This window comes from Podarcis pityusensis (assembly GCF_964106645.2).
Source record: "Podarcis pityusensis genome assembly, chromosome: 10".
Lineage (NCBI taxonomy): Eukaryota > Metazoa > Chordata > Lepidosauria > Squamata > Lacertidae > Podarcis > Podarcis pityusensis.
The window spans coordinates 32509029-32527668 of record NC_138035.1 but is presented as its reverse complement, the minus strand read 5'-3'; the positions used below and the strand labels follow the sequence as shown (position 1 = coordinate 32527668).

General features: G+C 45.1%; 1 protein-coding gene across 1 annotated transcript; it reads right to left on the bottom strand.

The window, feature by feature from the left end:
- Positions 1–1052: 1052 nt before the first annotated feature.
- CSDC2 (cold shock domain containing C2) lies at positions 1053–17966 on the bottom strand. The gene is made up of 4 exons (XM_080971954.1): positions 17825–17966; positions 7383–7626; positions 6450–6572; positions 1053–6208 (listed from the first exon to the last, which is right to left on the bottom strand). Exons 2-4 carry the CDS (start codon positions 7556–7558, stop codon positions 6046–6048), a joined length of 462 nt encoding a protein of 153 aa, XP_080828080.1. The 5' UTR covers positions 7559–7626; positions 17825–17966; the 3' UTR covers positions 1053–6045.
- Between the last annotated feature and the right edge of the window lie 674 nt (positions 17967–18640).

The window sequence follows — 18640 nt, the reverse complement described above, 5'->3', positions numbered from 1 at the left end:
TGTAGTCTAAAACATCTAGAGGTCACCAGCTTGGGGGAAGCTGCCCTAACACTTCCACATAAAAGCTTGTGATGGGAGGGAGAGAAACACATTTGCCTGAAACTTTGAAAAGCTGCTGTCATTCAGAACAGCCCATCCCGTGCTAGATGATTATATGTATGGCTGTTGTCCCCGTAAAGCGTTATAGATGCCTTAGACCAGGCTTCCTCAACCTCGGCCCTCCAGATGTTTTGAGACTACAATTCCCATTATCCCTGACCACTGGTCCTGCTAGCTAGGGATCATGGGAGTTGTAGGCCAAAAACATCTTGAGGGCAGAGTTTGAGGAAGCCTGCCTTACACCATATTGACACCATACATTTAAAGCGCTGCTACCACTTTAAAGAGCCACAGCTTCCCCCAAAGAATTATGGGAGCTTCAGTTTGCCAAGGGTGCTGAGAGTGTTGGGAGGCCCATCTTCCCCATAAAATTCCCAGAGTTCCTTTGGAGAAGGATTGTGGCACTACAGCTTCCAGAACTCTTTGGGGGAAGCGGTGAATGTTTCAAGTGATATTGTGCTTTACATGTATGGTGTGAATGTGGCCTAACTGCAGGAGGGGCAGGTGCACACATGCTGCCCTCCAACACTAGAGTTTCTGCTTGAGCAGGGAGGTCTGCAAAGGGATTGTGGGAACCCTACACAAATGGGGCTCCCAATCACAAGGAGGCTTGTGAGTGCCTTTAGGGGAGTGTATTTACAATCCCAATTAGATCTTCCACCAAACAGGAGGTGGTCAGCCACGGAACAGCCCCACACCTCCTACATGCTTAGACATCAGTGCCTGAAGGACTTTAGATGCGAAGTGAGTCCTTACATCTTTCCTAAGGTGCCATTTGGGCAGAGTATATGGCCCATGCTGATCAGTCTTTCCACCTGTCTTGAACAGAACAATCAGACACCTGAAGACTAGCCACCCAATTCCCTAGATCCAGATTTTGTGACGTCATTCTGGTATTATCTCCTGTACCAAAGAACCGCCCTATAAAGGAAAAATGCAAAAACAGGAGAGACTTGTGGGAAAGTCACTTTAATGGTTTATTGCCGGTGTTACAAAGGTCAACACGGGGTCAGACAGGCAAGGACCACACCAAAAGTTGTAAAAACACAGACACACCATAGGTAACAAAGATTATTTCAGAAAGAATCAAAAGCTTTCCCAGAGAGAAGATGCCATTTTGTGGCACTTCCACTGCTATTGCACCTTCAAGGGGAGGGGCAGAGGCGAGGAGCTGCTGGTGTTTAATGTAAGCAGAACAGCAGCAGGAAGTCCCTCTGGCTGTCACAGGAAGCAGGTCACACACGGGGGTCTGGATGCACCATGGGAAATTGCTTCCTTTTCCTGCTTTGTTCCTCCATTGGACTGTTTGTTCACCTTGGGAGGGAAAGACTAAAACATGTTCCTTCCCCAATGTCTATGCCTATGTCAAGAGCACATGCATCTGAGTTTTAAAGGCCTTTAAAATAAACACCTCACTACTCTCATTTTATCTCAAATACAGAGAGGGGAAGCCCCTCTGTACAATTTGGCTCCAAGACACATAGTTTTGGATGTTGTCCTTTTAGTCCAAGGAGGACACAGAATGTTTCTATAACCAAACAGATTAGAACTTGGAAAGAACTAGTCTCAGAAGCAAGAGAAAACCAACACCCTCCCTAGAATGTAGTTGGGCAGCCATTTTGAGTAGTGCTATTTCAACACCACATGGTTGTGTCCGCAATAGTATGCTACAGATTTAGAAAATTCACATTGTCAGAGTTTCCAGGTTGTTCCTTCAACAAAGTAGGTACAAGGAGGTGGTGTCATTGTTTTGGTTCCCTGTATGTGGAAAGTAGCACATCAGGGGCGGGTTGGGTCAGAACCTCTCAACAATGCGCTCTTTTCTAGATGTAGGGTGTATATTCAAAAATATACCTGCAATGCTCAGTCTGTTCCAGAAAGACTCGTGATTTCGTTTAACCTGTAGATGAACCCAAACCATTCTAGACATATCCATCTGACCATGTGCTCCTTCTGGAGGCCAGTCCTCATTTCATTTAGAAACCAAAACCCACATACTTAACTGGAAGCTACTCAGGTCACATCTACACCATACACTTTCCTCCAAAGAATCCTGGGAAATGCAGTCTCCCCCTCACAGAACTACAATGCCAAGTACCCTTAACAAACTACACTTCTCGGGATTCTTTGAGGGAAGCCATGTGCTTTTAAGTGTATGGTGTGGATATAACTCCAGTGTTCTAACAGGACTACATTTAATCTTCCAGCATTGTTAGCACACATGGAGGGAAATACTCCCCCTCTGGGCATCTTTGCACAGACTTTCCTGTGATCATAGTTTGACACTGTAGTGCTAAACTGAAAACATGAGAAGTGCTCCTGGAAAGAAAGAAAAAAGCATGATGTTATAATGCTAGAGAACACCAGGCTGCCATTACATACACCTGTTTCTTGCAGAGTATGCAGTCTATGCTGGCTGCACAGTCGTACTCCAGCACACAACTATGCAAATTCTGCACACCTGTGGGAAACCTTTGGCCCTCCAGATGTTGCTGAACTACAGCTCCTCCCGTCCTTCATGCTTGCTAGGGCTGAAGGGAGTTGTAGTTCTGCAACATCTGGAGGACCAAAGGTTCCTCAGGTCTGCTCTATATTGTAGAGCAACTGTTTCCCAACTGTGAGTCTCCAGCTGTTTTTGGACCACAAGGTTGGGGAACGCTGCTGTAGAGGACCAACGATCACTGAAGTCCCCGAGATGTGAACCACAGAGGACAGGTGTGCAGTAAACAGCCACATGCCACCACATGAAAGCCTCTGAAGATGCACTGCAAGTACAAAAAGAACGACTCTGAAGACACCAGTCTCATTCTCACGATTCCAGCATACCTTGGGCTCTATCTACCAAGCTCCTTCCAACTCTCAAATTAAGCTACTCACGTGCATACTTGCCACTTAATCACCCCTCTTAGCTCCTACAACAGTGGTGTGTACACTTCTAGTGCATCATACAAAAGTTTTACGATGCATGTTCAGCCCCCTCTGCAAGGTCAAGCAACATCCGATATGATATTGCCCAAGAAGCTTTAGACTTGTCAGTCTACTGTTCAAAATGAGGTTAGCAACTGATTGACACCATGCAAATTCCTAACATGCACACCCTATCCTGGGAAATTTTTTTCTACTCAGAACATCTATTAGAAATCAGGTTTGTGCTTTAGACATGACCCTGTATATCCTGGGGAGAGAAGTAAAAGTTGGGGAAGGCTGGACAAGAACCAAAACATAACTAGATACAATGCCACTAGAGCCCATTATCAATTACTGGCCCGTGAATCTTGTCATTGATACACGATTCCTCCATCTCTTGTGCACATGACCCTCATTAACTACAGAACTAGGGACACAGAGGGCCATCAAAATGTACAGGTTAGGATAATAGTAGGAAGAGTAGGAGAACGTCCAAACATCCATCTTGAGGAAACATGATCTGCAACATTCAGAAACGCAAACACATGCAGACGATACTAAAGCCTACATCTCTGGAGATGCAGAAAATCAAAATGCTATTCTCAAAGCAAATATACACAGCCAGGAACCACCATACATTGCCCAAGACCATAAAACAGATGCATCGCATAGGCTCTATTCCGTTTCAAATGTTAAAATAGATTATTCTTCTAGCAAAATGCCTTCATCTGCAGTATTTTTAAAATTGCATTATTTTTAAGCAAGACAAATGTCTTGGGGCGGAGGGGACTTACATTTTAATATATGTGGGAAATGTAATGTCAGCAGGGTAATAGTCTAATAGCAAAGACTTCAAAGTCAGCCTCCCCCAACTTACTACCTTCTGTTTGAAACCAATGGGAAAATGATACATGTATTGATTCTTCTGGCATTGCATTATGTTGCAAATTAAGACACTGCACTGCCATCAGAGAGTGCAGCTGCATTTACTTTAGGAGTAACAGGATTGGGGACGGGGGCAGAGAGAGAATCTCAGTAGTTAAGGCAGGAAGACCATGACGATGTCTGAGCAGGGCTTGTATGTCTGTACCACACACTCCTTACCACCACATCACTGCTATCAAGAAATCTGGAAAGTGAAACAAGCTGGGAACGAGATACTGCCACAACTGGGGCCTTCTGGAACAAACCACTGCTTTGTGCAGGAGAGTACAGAGTCCAGTTAGAATGGAAGAACTTATAGTGACGGGTCAAGTATTATTTGCAGATTTTCAATTGGCTTGTGTAATCCAGTGCAGGAAGATTCCATTCTTAGACTTTGTAGGAATATGTTTTGCAACACTGAAAAGGATGTCTAGCGTTCCGCTAACTGGCTATGCCTAAGGCAGGGATAACCAGCACAGTGCCTCCAGGTGTTCTGAACCACAACTCACATCAGCTCTGGTCACTGGCCATGCTGGCTGAGGCTAATGAGAGTGGTAGTCCACAACAACTGAAGGGCACCCTATTGTGTACCTCTCATCCAAGCAAATGATCACCTTACCCTGAGAAAACATGTTCTAGTGTTCATATATATATATATATATATACACACACACACACACACACACACACACACACACACTCTTTCCCAGCTCCCCCTCTCCTGATTTCTGCTCTTATAAAAAGCCACTGGAAAGAATCTGCCAAAGGGGGGAATATTTCAACAGGAATTTAAATGAATAAAGACTCCTAGCAATATAGCATTCAGAATGATCTGCTTTTGAAGTAAACCTGTATCAATGGCACGGAGAACAGACCAGCAGTTTTCACAATATTGTGTATTCATCATTTAACTGAAGGATTAAGTACCTAAACTGCCACATAATACCAAAGAATTTAATACTCAGCGCTTCTGCCACAAAGTAACTCACATCATGCCTTGGACAGATAGAAGCAGCACAGGATCTGGCATATCTTAATGATCATGTCCAGTGCCCAGTTAACCGCAAATCCCCAACCCCTGAATTCTTGTCTCCTGGTTCAGTCAGGGGACTGAGTAAGAAAAGTAATTTATTTATGCCATATGAGAAAGATCTGACAAATTCAGTTGTGAATACCACTGAAGAGAGGGACTTCATGGATCTTGATAGTTTTCAGAAACTGCTTCTTCAGTGATGCATTCTACTTGCTCTCTACACAACATCCTTGAGATACCAGACATCCAACTTGCAATTATGTGTGCGGGGGTGTGTGTGTTGGGGGTGGGGGAGAAGCAGCATCTGTCACCAAACCAGTAATCCGGTTGCCACAGTTTGCCTAGCTGTGGTAGCCAAACCACTGATCTCAACAGACAAGAACAGCGACATCAGTGGACTTAGGGAGGAGTGCAAGTCATGTGGTCCCTCCCTTACACAGGGCAAGGTGGCTGGGGAGGGGGACAAGATGGGACAAAAAGCACATACCTACAAGTGTCTCTGAAGATCTGTGTGGGGCTCTGGGAGACACTGTTTTCAGGCAATGTACAATTGTCCCCCCCCCCCCCCCAAAATATCACTGCATCTCTTAATACCTACTCTGGCTGAGAAGAACAAGAGAGCTTAATGCCAGCTCCCCTGGGTGGAGTGCCTGGACCAGCCCGTTGAAAAAGCAATGGGATAATTTGTTAAACGGAGCAGGACAATACATAAGACTTTTTTTAATGCATTTAGGGTAGCAGCGAGACAAATAAAAGTCTGCCTTTCTGGATAAAGACACACCCAAAAAAAAACTCGAGAGCTCTTCCTTTGTCTATTCAGGTACAATTTTGAGCTCACGAGACATAGGAGAAAATCCACCCAGCAACCCTTTTCCACTTCCTGCTTGCCATTTTGAAAAAAAAAGCACAGCTACAAACCAAAAGGTAAATCTTAGAAAAGACAACATAAATGCCAACATGTCACATTGCAAACAAGAATTGCCAGCCTGGGCTCTCTGCCATTGCTCCAGCAGTTCCACCACCCACCACACCATTCAACCCCACCTCCTTGGTGGAGTTGTCCTGCAGGCTCAAAAAGAAGTTTACGATCCAATGATTTGGCCAGACCACGTTTCATGCTTTGTGTGTGGAGCTAAATGGGTAAGCACCACCTCCACAGCCTGGAACTTCTGGTTCTTTGGTGGGATGGGGCAGATTTTGTATGTGACCTCATCTCCTTCTACTGGAACATATTCCCCCTCAATGCTGAAAAAGAAAAAGTAAACAACATTTCAGCAGTTTCTTAATTTTCTGTTTAATTTGTCATCGCTATTATTAATAAATCTATCAACATCCAGGTAACAGGGCTCCTTCATAAATGTGTCCTTACAATGATACTGTTGACACAAGTAGGGTTTGGGAGAGAGAAAGGAGCAGTGACTGTTCAGACATGAGATACTTCCATCATAACATAAGATGTTAAAGGCTCTGCAGCCATGGAACTTACTCAGACACGTGTACAAATATGTCCTCTGTGCCACTCTCTGGGGTGATGAAGCCGTGGCCTTGGGAGCGTGAAAACTGCTTACATACACCCTTGTAGACAGGACCAGCGGAAGCACGAGCCGTCCTAAGAAGAAGAAAGAGGTTTGAGACTCAGTCTAAACCACACTGCCATTTCCAGCCAGGAAAATGTTCATGTGTTACCTTTCTACACAACCTCATGGTTTCAAGGCTCCCATTTCCCCCCCCCCACAGTCCAGACTATAGATGGAACAAAATTTTATACAAATTTAGCAAAGCCTCAAAACCTTTTTTGAAACCTGACAGGATATCATTTTTTAAAAAACTTACGTTAAAAAGCAACTTGCACAATTTAACATCTCTCAATTCAGCAACCACCATAGCTAGGAATGTCGGGAGAAGTTTGAATTAGAAGAGTGAATTGTTGGTAAGGAAACTCTTACTTTGCTTTAGAGTTCTTCCCCTCCCCCCCCCCAAATGTTTAAACTCTAGTCCAGATGAGTAAGGTTCCTCAAAGCCATACAGGTCGTACAATTGATGGGGTCCAAGAAAGGGCAGCATTGCTCATGAACTGCAAGATTCATAGTTTGTCCCAAGGACTGCTCAGAAAACTCCGGGATATGAATACAAAATTATTCAATAGGACTATTTGACATGGAATTAACCGAAGTTATCAGAAAATAGTGTCATCGTGGTCTTATCACACTACCACTTTCCATCAAAGTCTGAAAGAACTCTGTCAGAAATCGACCACAATCAAATAATGTGTACAAATCAGAAAAAACTCAATTCCTCCTCTCCCCAAGCCCACTTGCCCAATATTCCACATTGTCAAAGTCTAATTGTTAACCAATTTTAGGATGGAAAAAAATGACCCTGGTGATTCCTAACTTAGCGGCACAGTCTGGTTACTTACGCAGAGTATGTCCTGGTTCTTTTTGTGGGAAGTGGGCTGGGTAAGTCCCGAAGAAGGTGGGCACCTCTCTCACAGATCCGGCTTCCCTCTCTGTTAAAAGGGAAAATTGGCCACACAGGTGACTTTGGAGAGTGGAGAGGTGGCACAGTGGACTGAGAAGTCTGGTCAGATGACATGGTGTGGCTGTCCTCTGGTATGTCAACAGGAAAGAGGTGATCAACGACTCTCAGCCTTTGGGATCAACCTGTCATGCAAACAGAAAAAGAAGAGTCCTAAGTAATGGAAAAACTGATCGACAGTGGTGCCACCAGCTTGTCTGTGGGCTCCAAGACAATGGTCTATGGAGACTTCTAGGGTACTTAAAAACTTGTGTCCATGTTGTCATTAGCCCAGAGTGGAATAAATAGTTCTAACTAGTTGACGGAGGAACTGTGCAGGCTGGGGCTGAAAAGGCAGCCACACAGAGCTTCTGGAATCATAACCAACTGCCTAATGGAGGGGTAGCCAGTATGTGTTGGACTCCCAACTCCATCAACCCCAGCAAGCATGGTAAATGAGTCAGGAGAATGGGAGCTGGAGTCCAGCTATGCCTGGCAGGCACCATATTGGCTACTCCTGGTAGAAAGCCTGCAATGCTGAACACACACACACCACTTCCACCTTCCTAGCCTTGAGATCAGATCAGCCCAACCTCAGAGACCATTTTAATGTCACTTCTAAAAGAGATAAAAATGCTGCAGCTCAGTTTGGATAATTACATTTCATCACACAATGCTACCTTTTGGCACTTCCTATGACGTTTCGGGTTTGTCTCTTTTGACCACCACACTGCAAAAGAAAAGAAAAGCCCCCCCCCCCTTTAGATGCAGTTGCAACACAGATGCTTCAGGCTTATTTAAGCATATGAATTATCCACACAGAACTGTGCAGATAATTAAAAGGTGGCTGCATGACGTCTATGGCTCCAGTATTATCCTCCAAATATCTAGCTTGCTAATCTTTGGTGGGAATTATAACATCATTTGCTTTCTCTCCTTTTGCTACGTGAGCTGTCACTTCAAGGCTAAAGGAATTATTTTTCTGCAAGTGATCTCACAAGCCCAAATCGTCTACTCTTCCTGTGCTCCCCTGTGGTCCCCCAGTCCACCCTGCTGTGAAAAACGGAAGGATGCTGCAGGCACTGTTATGCTACAGTAACAGCAATACGTGGCCAGGAAAAGAAAGGTAACTAAGCAGGTATAGGGGTGTGCATGAGACACAGACAGAGAGGGAGAGGAAAACCAGCTGACTCAAAGAGCACAGACCTGTCCCTAAGCCAAAAGAACGGGGATTTAAGCGCTCAGCTATTTGGTTAGCAGCAGGCGCCTATTTACTTGCATTCCTTCTCACTTGCCAAAATGGGTGTTTACATAATGCCATACTAGAACACAGAGAAATCATGCAAGCTTCCTAACCAGGGATCAGGACTAAATTAGGGCAGCAAAAGACAACAGATTCACTGGAACGCCTCTTGGCCAACTCAAAAACTAGTCCCTATAGCAATAGGGGAAGAAGGCAAGAGCAATAAGGGGATACAGATAACTGGGATGTAATGACCTTAAATATGCAATGTCAGTGGTAGTGTGTTTTTTAAATGTTCTAGGCCAGCCACCTCCGTCCCAATGCCTTGATGGACTACAACTCTCATCAGTGTAGGCTCTCTGACAAATGGTAATTGCTTGTGTATATGTTAATTCATTTCTATGCATACATTCAAGACTGACCCCGCTTGATATGGCCAACTAGCATAATGTAGTGGTTAATATGTTGAACTAGAACCAGGAAACCCATATTCAAATGCCAACACAGCCATGAAACTCAACTCTTGGGCCTAACCTCACTCTCCATACTATAATGTTGAGATGATAAAACTGGGGTTGGGAAAGAGTTGTGTCCGAGGCCTTGAGCTCTTAGGAAGAAGGATGGAAAATTAAAATTATATAGAAATCAAGCATATGTTTCAAATTCAAACTCTCCAGTACCACTCAATCATTAACCTGAAACGTGACACTGAAAGCCCAGAACATACAGTATATGCATTTTAAGCCTGCTTAAGTAAGCCCAGAACCAAATACATATTTTAGAGTGAAATGCTTTCCCACTGACCTTAAGTATTTAACCACCCAGTTTAAGACTAGCTGCAGAGCCATCAGCAAGGAGGGGAAGCCCTCTAACATCTAGGAATAGAGCCGAGGGCAATTTGCAGTACAAGGGCTTCCAACACTCAGGAAGTAAAATCGCAAGTCCAAAAATGTTCTGTGATAAGCTGGCATTGTGCTAATTTCTTACCAGCCTCCATGTTTCTCACTTGTAAATTATTAGCTGGTTTTATTTATTTTTAAAGATTATATCCAGGTCCTTTCACCATCTAGGTCTCAAAGCAGATTACAATGACAAAGTATTCCATATTAAAAATGTAAAACATAAATTAAAATTAAATTTACGGTTGCCTTTGACCAATTCTTTATGCAGCTCTGTTTATCAGTTTTGTCTCAGAAGAATATCTGATCAGTTGCAGAGTTATACTTTATATTCAGGTAAGCACAGGGCACGGCTCAGAAGTGAAGTAGAATTAGCTGCACTTCCAAGCCAGAGTGTCGGGACTGAGCTTCAATCTGTTGGCCCTCATCCAGACCATTACTGTTCCCAAGCACTGATTCAGCACCTGAGTCAGATGAAAAGGAGAAAAAGAGATGGATGCCACTGAAATATTGATGGCACCTCACTAGGAATATCAAGATGACCTCACTCACTAGTTCCATATGAAATGTTAAATATAGCAAGTTGAAACCCTGTGGGACCCCATGATATAACTGCCAGGCCTGTTCCCGGGCCCAGTCTTCTGGAATTATCTACCACAACCACTGGAAAGGAATGCCACCCTACCACCACCCCCACGGACAGCTTACCTAGAATGATACCATGGACAGTGGTATCAAAGTCACCAAGAGATCCAGTAGAATCAGCAAGGTCACACTCTCCTGTTCAGTGGCAGACTTCGGGCTCTCAAATTTCAGCAGCGTCCTGTGTGATGCTCAAATTCGGCACAAACCCACCCACCCCTGCCTCTCGCCCTCCATTCTACATCATTGTTGCAGTGCCAGCAACCAGTGCAGCCAAACCGGTCACAGTACCCTAAAGCCACCTCTGCCCAGTCCTTCTGCCATACGTCATCCATCATGGTGGCCAAGGGTATTTCAGCAGCAAACACAGGCCTAAGGCCAGATAACCTCCAGTCTGCAAACATAATCAGGCTCACCAAGCTTCCCTATTTAGCCTAAACCAGGGTTTCCCAAAATTGGGTCTTCAGCTGTTTTTGGACTACAACTCCCATCATCCTTAGCTAGAAGGACCAGTAGTCAGGAACGATGGGAACTGTAGTCCAAAAACAGCTGGAGATCCACATTTGAAAACCCTGGGCCTAAACTATACCCATTTCTATCCACCTGTCTATCACCTGATGTCATAAGGCATCAAGCACAGAACAGATAAACCCACAGGCTCAAGCTGCAGAGGAAGAATTTCCTTTCTAGCTGCTGGTAGAGTTAAGCACTATATTTGAATTTGACAACAGAGAAAGGTGGCGGATTCAAAAAGTACCAAAATCTATCAGTAGCTGGAAAGGAGAATCAGAGTGCATCTGGAGTGTACTCCTCTCAATCCTTCATGTGAAATCAAGTCACTTGACATCACTGGACATAAAAGGAGTGACAGGTGAGTAGACCTACCCATCAGGAACTAGCGAGTGGAGTGTAAGAGGCTTGGTCTCTGCTCAGCAGGGATGACAGAAAGGATGTCAGAAGCTGTGTTTTGTCTTTAAGTGGAGTCATCCCAACTCCACTTTAGACCCACTAGTCCTTTTTCGGAAGAAAGGATGAGTGCCGTGGATACCTAGGAACTGGATGTACAGTGGTACCTCGGGTTAAGTACTTCATTCGTTCCGGAGGTCCGTTCTTAACCTGAAACTGTTCTTAACCTGAAGCACCACTTTAGCTAATGGGGCCTCCCGCTGCCACTGTGCCGCCGCCATGCAATTTCTGTTCTCATCCTGAAGCAAAGTTCTTAACCCGAGGTACTATTTCTGGGTTAGCGGAGTCTGTAACCTGAAGCGTCTGTAACCCAAGGTACCACTATATATGGTCACTAGCCATTCCCTGGTTCACAGGAAGTGGAATGGCTTTCCACTGCTATCCAAGTGGATGTTGTAGGCCCATATACTGTAGCCCTACTGGAACAGAGGGGCCGGGCAGGTAGTCAGAAGTCATCCCTGAAGAGATATCCATCATTATGTTCTGTGGGTGTGATTTCACTCTGTATATTCACAGTGAATGGATTAAACGGCAGGCTAGTAGGATGAAAAGAAGTAACACTTGGCATCAGTAACTACAGTACTTTGCAGCTTTAGAAAGCAGCAGAACTATTTCATTAATCCCTTGAAATCACGCTGTCTTGCAGTAAGTCTGCTAACAGGCCTACTATAATAGGAAATTCAGAAGAAATGTGAGAGGAGGTAAAAGAATGTAGAAGATCAAACTCTGGCATCCAAATAATATATTTTCATTCTGTCCCATACCAAACTTCATTTCCCTCTTCAAAAACCCTTGAACTACTGCTAACAAAATACATTTTATAGCAGCTCTTTCCAGGATGCCAAGATGACAAGAACCACCATTGTGGGTGGAACAAAGGAGTACCTCAAGGTGGAGAACCTGTGGCCCTCCAGATGTTGATGGACTACAACTTCCATCATCCCTGACCATTGGGCCATGCTGGCAAGGGCTAATGGAAGCTGTAGTGCAGCAACACCTGGAGGATCACACAGAGGCCTGGTCTACATAATCTAGCATTCTGTCCCTCAACCAGATGCTCTGGGAAACTCACAGATAAGGCATGATGGCAACCAGCTATAAAAGCCTAGAGACACCACACGCATTACCAGTCTTCATCATTGCGTGTGGAAGTCACCATCTGAAATCCATCATGAAACCACCACAGATTCTACCCCCAAAAATGTCTGTTTCAAGACGAGTCCTGAAAACTATGCAAGGCCTCCTGAGATTTTTCAGGTGTCACAATTAATAAAAGGTGAAAAGTAAGAATAGGACATGGCAGCAGAGGCCTGTGATATGGCACAAGCAGGCCAAGAAAGGGGATTCTAGTCCATTACTCAAAATGAGAGCCAAAGACACAGGTTCTACTCCTATTCTAGATATCAGATTTCAAATATGGTGAAGCAGATTTGTGCATCACGACTGCAATCCAGCTACAAACCACTTCACGAAAACAAACTGAAGAAACTGCGCTCTTGGCAATCAATGGCCTTGGAGAAAATAAATGCAACAAGCCATCCAAAAGGCAGCACAGAACTGCAGCATTCTTCATCAGCTGTTCAACAGCTTACACTTCAAAACACGAAACATTCTGTGAAGGTGATTTTTTGTTGTATCATTTTATAGGAACAGCAGACCCAGATGCCAGCTCTGTCCCATTGTCTACCTAGCGACACTATGGCCAAACCTACTGAAGCCATCCACAACGACGACAGGCTCATTCTCTTGCTTATCTTCCCATTAGATATATACCATCGTCTGCAGACAATGCCCTCCTGCCGATGATGCATAGCAAAACAAGCCAGTCTCTGCACAAAGGAATGGACACAAATCTAACATCAGAAATGGCAATAAATAAATAAAATCAGTGGGAGGAAAGCTTCATCCTGTCAGGACACTCTGTACCTGACCTTAAGGTGGCCAAAGGAACTTCAGAAGGGAGACTGCGTGTAAAACTGCTATTAAAACATTCAGTGCTACAACTTGAGGTTTAATCAAGACAAAGGTTTTTCTAGCTACACTACACATAATTGCCTTACCAATGCCTGGATGTCGGTGTTAACTATTTTTTGAAATCCCCTAGCCCTGTGCCTATAGGACTGCAACTCTTCATGTACCTGATATACAGGACTGCGGTCTACAAAACCTTTTGCCATAATAAATAATAAATAATAAAGCATCATTATCAGCTTATTCTTAAATGCAATTTGATTTATTGGGTTTATTTTACTTTACTTTAAATTCAGCATTCCAAAGCAGTAATGCTCAGGCTGAAGAGAGGCTGCTGAACTCTGCAAGATGCTTCCCAGCCCACAGGCTAGCTAGTATTAAGAGATTAGTCCATTGGGGCAAGTTGGGCATTGCCCTGCCCACCTCAGCCTACTCTCAAGCCAGCGCCCCCATCTTCTTACTTACAACCAGTCCACTGGGTGGCAGCAGCCGACAACAACCTCCTCCTCCTCCAGGTTCAAAATTAGCAGGGCGCTAGGCACATTTTGCTCCTAAAGATTCTCCATTTGTGAGCACCTCAAAAAGTGCCATTTTTTGCACCTGGCTGACACTCAAGAATTACTGAAATGTATATGATCTGAAGCCTCGAAGTGTATGCTAAGCATAGGCAATATTGTAAACACCAAATTAAACATGTATTAACAATTTCTGCTAAAAATGTGGTGTGAATAATGTGTCACTTATGTGAATTGTGTATTAGTTCATGCTTATCAGAATAATAAATAAAAAGTATTGCCAACCCCCCCCTCCCTAGTTTGGCAACTAGACATTCTGTTTTGGCGCCCAACAACCCAGGTCCCAGAAGCCATTTGGCTCCTAGTTTTTCTATCCCAGTTTCTAACACTGCTCTTCCTCCTCCTCCTTAGTCCCAGTGGAAGTGCCTTACATAGAGGACAGCCCTAGACTCTCTCCAGCCCTGCCACCACTGCAGCAGGCAGAGCAAATCTCTCAAATGGCACTTTTCGCTAAGCTACTACATACACATTTGATTAACATAAGCTTGTCCCGCAGACCAATCCCTTCTTTCCTCTCAGGCCCCTCATCTTTAAATCCCATAATTCCCCTTTTTACATACCTGAAATATCTTGTCAGACTGAAGGGAATCCAACTGCCAGAAAGCACACTCATGTTTTGTTGCTCAGAACCCCCCCCCCCCATCTAATACTAAGGTGCAAGAGTGGTGTATCAATGCATACGTTCTTTCGAAACAAGTGTGTGTACATATACTCACACAAAATCTGAGTTTAAAAGAGGGCCTTCTCCCACCTGAAATATTCCCATCTTCTTTCTCAGAGGCTAACCATATACTCCTATGCATCAAAGGTGTGGAATATTTCTTCCCATTGAAGAAGAAGAGTTTGGATTTTATATCCCGCCTTTCACTCCCCTTCAGGAGTCTCAAAGCGGCTAACAATCTCCTTTCCCTTCCTCCCCCACAACAAACACTCTGTGAGGTGAGTGGGGCTGAGAGACTTCAAAGAAGTGTGACTGGCCCAAGGTCACCCAGCAGCTGCATGTGGAGGAGCGGAGACGCGAACCCGGTTCCCCAGATTACGAGACTACCGCTCTTAACCACTACACCACACTGGAACACTGAGGGCCATGTTCCCTTGGAGTAATCTGTCACAGGCCACGTACCATGAGTGAAACTTCAGTGCCAGAAGCTGGGAGGGCTGGAACAAAAAGTGAAAGGGGCCAGAGCTCCTCCCACCCGTTTTGTGTGTCTCCTTCTATCACTCCTTTCTTCATTTTCTCCTCCTTGCCCCTATCAAACTAGACTAAGGGCCACATTAAATTAGACCAAAGGCCGCAGATTACTCACCCCTGCTATACACATCTACAGTATTTATATACAACCCCACTGTGGTGTTACTTCTGAACTTACTTCCAGCATTGCATCCTAAACTAGTTATCCTCAATTGTATTTTAAGTGGAAATTTATTGAAGTCTTTCCAGTGTCTGCCCATTTCAGAGATACACATTAGGCTCTTGGTATCCATCAAGTGTCCTCAATATTCTATGCAAGACATCATAAAATTGCTATTTTTCTTAAGGCTAGAACTGAATGTTCATTTATGCAGGGGGTTTGTGGAAGCCTCTCCCTTTCCACCAAATAAACAAACATACTTATTCTTAGCACCTTCCCATATATAGCCACACCTAAAACTTTAGAGAGAGAGAGCCCATAAAGGAGATAGAAAACAGAATACGCTTTCTGGCTTGCAAGCCTCCAGAAATAGACTGACCCCAAACTTATGTAGGCAGACAGTGTTGCTCTGTCCTACTCAGACAGGCTTGCAATTTAAATTGTGGTTATAGATCTGGGCAGGGCCAGAGGCTAAGAGACTGAGGCTATATGGATGTAGCCAGGATTTGGGGGGGGGGGGGAGTCTTTTGTTAAGGGGGCAGAATCTCAGCTATGTATTTTTATTAATTGGGGGGCAGATGCCCTCCCTGCCCATGTCCACATTAGCAGCTTGAAACTCATCAAGGTCATGTCTCCCCTCTACTTTTCAAGTCATTTTTTAATGTTGCTTTTCACTCCTGAGAAAAAGGTGAGGATGCCTTCTTCACCCAATGTGCATCACCTGATTTGTCTTCCCTGCACCTAACTCCAATTCCTGGATGCTGTCACATGCTCAACAGCTGCCTGAAATGTACAACTCCTCAGTCTAAAAGCACAACTTCCATTTTCTAATTGACTGGAAGCTGGTTTGAGACAAAGCACGTCAAACAGGAGTATTTCTCAAGAAGCTACAGGATACCTATGGATTGTGACTAATTACATGTGTACTCTGCTTCAAACAACAGCAGTGGGAGCGAGCTGGAGTAAGCGGTCAATGTATGCGCATGCTGAGCTCCAGAACAGGAAGTTCCCATGTTCTTGCTTTTGCCATGGACTCACCAGGCCAGAAGGCTTTTCACACAATGACTGTGCAGACAAGCAAATGGGCACAAAAGGAGCCACCGGATTGTGGCGTCAATGCCCACTCCCAATTTTCATGTGCTAGAGACCATACAATCCCTATGGATATACAGATTGTACATGGAACCAGAAACCCCCAAAGAGGGAAGGTGAACCTGTGGCCTCGAGATATTGCTGGACTCTTAACTCCCATCCACCACAGCCAGGGATGATAGGACTTGCACTCCAACATCCAAAAGGTTGTGTATGCCCCATCCTAGAAACAAAGAATAGCCCCTGACCACACATGCAGTTTGTACATGCACTGGGACCATACACATGAACTAGTAAACGTGATTTTGTACCACAACTAGTTTATTAGGCCCATAGTTATAGAATTAAACAGAGTACCATTTTAAAGATGCTCATCTTAAAAGCACACCGCCCAAGAGGTTTGCTATAACATATTGGTTATTCTTAACAGACTACAAGCAGACAGAAATACTTAAATAAACCACATGCATAAAGAGGGTCTGAATCCTTTCCTCCAGGTTACAGATTTCCAGGTTACAGGTTACATTTATTCTCTCTCTTATACTGTTCTCCATAGACTTGTATCTAGCAGGGTTTTAAAAAAAAACATACAAAGGCTATCTAGCCAATGCTCATAAAAGCCTATTTCCTTCCAAGACTGGTGATGATAGTGTCATGCAATTGAGAACATTAATCGACTCATTCATTTCCAGACAGACACCTCTTTGGTGAAAAAGAACTACAACAAGAAAGAAATTTTAAATAACTAACAAAAAAACCCTGGGTTCTTCAAGGCCTCAATCCCCTTATCTAAAAACAGTCCGTCTCATCCCTCTGGTGGAGCTCTGGTTAAGCAGTCACATATACAAGAGGCCGATTATCCAATGAGATTCAAGTGCCATCTTTATGATCTGAATACAGAAGCATCCTTGGAACTGGGAAACAAGATATTTGGGTGGGGGTGGGAGACAGAGAAAAGAAGAAAGGCAGCCAGCGAGAAAGGCAGGACCAAAAAAGGGGTGGGGACTCCAAACCACCATAGCACCTTCTGATAGCCTCATCAAAAGCCATGCAAACCAAATACTACTTTAGGTGGGGTGGGTGGGGTTATAGGACTATCACTGAGCTTCAATTATTGCTTTCACATGAGTCCTTTCTTTGACTTGCTGCCGTGTCCATTATAACTTGTTAGGTGCCAAAGCAGATTTAAACACACACACACACACTCCTCTTCCTGGCCAGATCCCTCACCCCTTGGAATAGGAGACGAGAAAGGCGACCCCAGCCGTCGGTTGCAAAGAAAAGCTACCATACAGGCAGGCAGCTATTCGCCATCACCACCTGCACGGCAAACACCCTTCCCCACAGCCATTCGCCCCCAGCTGAAATCGCCCGGCGCGCACAGACGGGACACGCCTCTCCGCTGCCAGCGCCAGAGGACCTTCTCTCCCCACCCGGGAGACCCGACACAAAAGAGTTAAGCGAACCACCCCACGCGAGACCATTCGGCAGCCCGCTCCATCACCTCCTCGCGCCACCTCGGCGTGGCCTCTCCCATCTGTCCCCTTCCTCCCGCTCCGGCGCCAGTTCACAAAGCATCCCTGCGCGCCCGCGGAGGAAGTTACCTTGCGGCCAGCGGCGCTCCTTCTGCTGCCAGGCTTCTGCTCGCTCCGCTCCCTGCTCGCTCTCCTCCTCCTCCTCCCTCTTCACGAGCAGCCTTCTGGCGGATTTTAAACACGGGGGAGGCCGTGGCACCCACACGCCTCCCTCCTCCTGACGTCAGGGCGATGATGGGAGAGCAGCGAGGGAGGCAGGTGGGAGGGGATTCGGAGGGGGAACTTCTGCTCCGCGCTTTAAAGAGACACGGAGGGGGAAAGGAAACTGGGTTATCCGCAATGGACGCTGGTTCACCACGCAGGCACCGACGAGGAACCGCCATGTCTGGGGGTCCATGTGAAAATGTCTCCACCGTGGTACCGAAGGGTGCAAGACTTTTTTCTTGGTTTTTTGGAGGGGGCACCCGGATATGAACCAGCTAAGGCTGCAATACTAATTTTCCATCCAGATCCAGCGGTGCCCTGACCCTGTTACTCCCGAAGGAAATATCTGTCAGAGGTAATCCTTTTTGTACAGGAGAGAGAGCGTTAATACGAAGAGTCTTGTCGTGCATGAATAGCAAGATGCACTAGCTAATACATGGCTCTTAAGAGGGGTAGGGAGAACTCTGTTTTCATTTATTTTTAAATTTGTATCCCAACTTCCCTCCGAGGAACTCGAGGTGGTGCACACAGTTCTCCTCCTCCCTGTTTTATCCTCGCAACAACCCTATGAGGTGGGTTCAGCTGCGAGACTGGCTCAAGGCCACCCTGTTCTGCTTTGTAGCTGGTCACCATAGGATCCTCCGTCCTACAGCATGTTCCTTTGTTGTTTATACTGCCAGC